The 1743-nt window shown below is 41.0% G+C and overlaps 1 protein-coding gene across 1 annotated transcript; it reads left to right on the top strand. All coding sequences in view use genetic code 12, as the record gives it.

Annotated features, from left to right (window-relative positions):
* Positions 1–894: 894 nt before the first annotated feature.
* KGF57_005006 (uncharacterized protein) lies at positions 895–1614 on the top strand (the record flags this gene model as incomplete). The annotated part of the gene is made up of 1 exon (XM_051754576.1): positions 895–1614. The coding sequence occupies one exon, from the start codon at positions 895–897 to the stop codon at positions 1612–1614; it is 720 nt and encodes a 239-aa protein (XP_051606518.1).
* Positions 1615–1743: the final 129 nt, after the last annotated feature.

Genomic DNA, 1743 nt, shown 5'->3' with positions numbered 1-1743 from the left:
TTGATAAAGTGACTTCGCCTACTTTGATAGGCTCGAATACTAATGTATCTTTTAATGGTGATGACATTTTTAGAGCTGAGTTGAGTTAGAAGAACAAAGCCTATTGTGTGATGAGCTTTTAATCACTCAGACTGGCACTAGATAGTGTCTTGTTCCTTGAAATAGTTTCTCATTGTGGTGGTTGAGATACTCATTCTGTATCTTTATATAACAATCAGCTGTCGTCGTATTATTAATCAAAATCATTAACTCCGCGGTTACTTTGGACGTTATGTGCGTCGCGGAAAATAACGCCGTGTTAATTTGCGAAGAGTGAGATTGATCTCCAATCGTTATCGAAACTTTATAGAGAGAGACTATCCACACTCAACCATACCAGTGGTGGAGGCTGGCAGAACTGTCTCAAGAATTTTTCATAGTTGCGAGAGCAAAGATTCCTCACAGCAGCAGGATTCAGAACTACAGTCATTTGCAATACACAATAATGTTTGCCAAAGCAGCTGAGTACAAATTGTTGGGAGTTGGGCCTTTTACTACTTTTGGTGAGCAACATTTGCATTGATACTGTAACCAAACTGTAATATGATTGAATTCCTCCAACCTCTAAGTTTAGGAAAAATCCGCAGTCAACTACGCATGTGCTCCATAGGCAGTCTACTAGTTACCAAACATTAGGAGTTGCAATGAGCATTAGCACACAAGCATAATGATGGAGCACACTACAGACAAGGGGCTCTACCATCAGACAAGTCACCGAATTTCCCTGTCAGTTATTTTGTTAGTGAATTTCATTTTTCACACAAAATAGACTTGCATAACTTTTTTTGCAACTTCATCACCACCATTCTATTCTTCTCGACTTCACCTAGAAGACCTTACTAGAGGAAACCATCCATGTCACGAGCAGCATCCACCCTGTCATTCAAGTTACAACAGCCACCTCCATTATTCTCATTGTGGGATATTCATCCCATCACACCCTCAATGACTTCATTCTGGATCAATGATCAGGAAAATTTGGCATCACCTTCCTCCTCGTCCAACCTGATTAGCAACTCGTCGTTGGTCTCCAAGCTGGGAAATCAACAGCAGCAGCAGCAACAGCAGCAGCAACAGCCTGCATCAACTCACCAGGCATTTGAGCCGAAATTGGACAGACAGCAAGCAGTGTACAAGACATGCGAGGCCAAATTGAAGCGAATGATGATGGAGGATGAGAACTATTCATTTATTTTGAATCCTTGTTGCGACAAGATTGATTGCAAGTTCGTCAAGAATGCCATTATGAAGGATTCGAGAACTAGAAACGTGAGTAGGGAAAGCGTTACCGCATCGATGATTTCCATAGATTCGGAACTCGAGGAATATTTACCACATAGAGTAGTTGATGAAGGTTTCAACTTGGCTCCATTACGTACAAGTTCTGTTGAAAAGGGCATACAGGTCCAGCCGGCTGAGACCAATGATGAGGATACGCATCTGATTTATAAGGATTTACTTGATGAGCTTAGTTCATCCATCACCAAGGCCAATTTCCAAGGCCAATTTGAAGATAGACTTGCAAGGTTGAAACACATTGTGAGGGGCAGAAGAAACCACAAAACTAAAGTCTAAAAATTTCTCTAATATGAAAATAGCTACATACTTATAAGTTAGCTTCACTTCTCTTGATTGGTTGCGCATATCTCTTTCTTTCAACATCTTCGTCATAGCTCTGCCCATCATACGTGTTGTAACCCCAGT

Source organism: Candida theae (assembly GCF_024610275.1).
Source record: "Candida theae strain CBS 12239 chromosome Unknown scaffold167, whole genome shotgun sequence".
NCBI lineage: Eukaryota > Fungi > Ascomycota > Pichiomycetes > Serinales > Debaryomycetaceae > Lodderomyces > Lodderomyces theae.
Note: the sequence above shows the minus strand (reverse complement) of the source record. Positions and strands in the feature narration are given on the sequence as shown.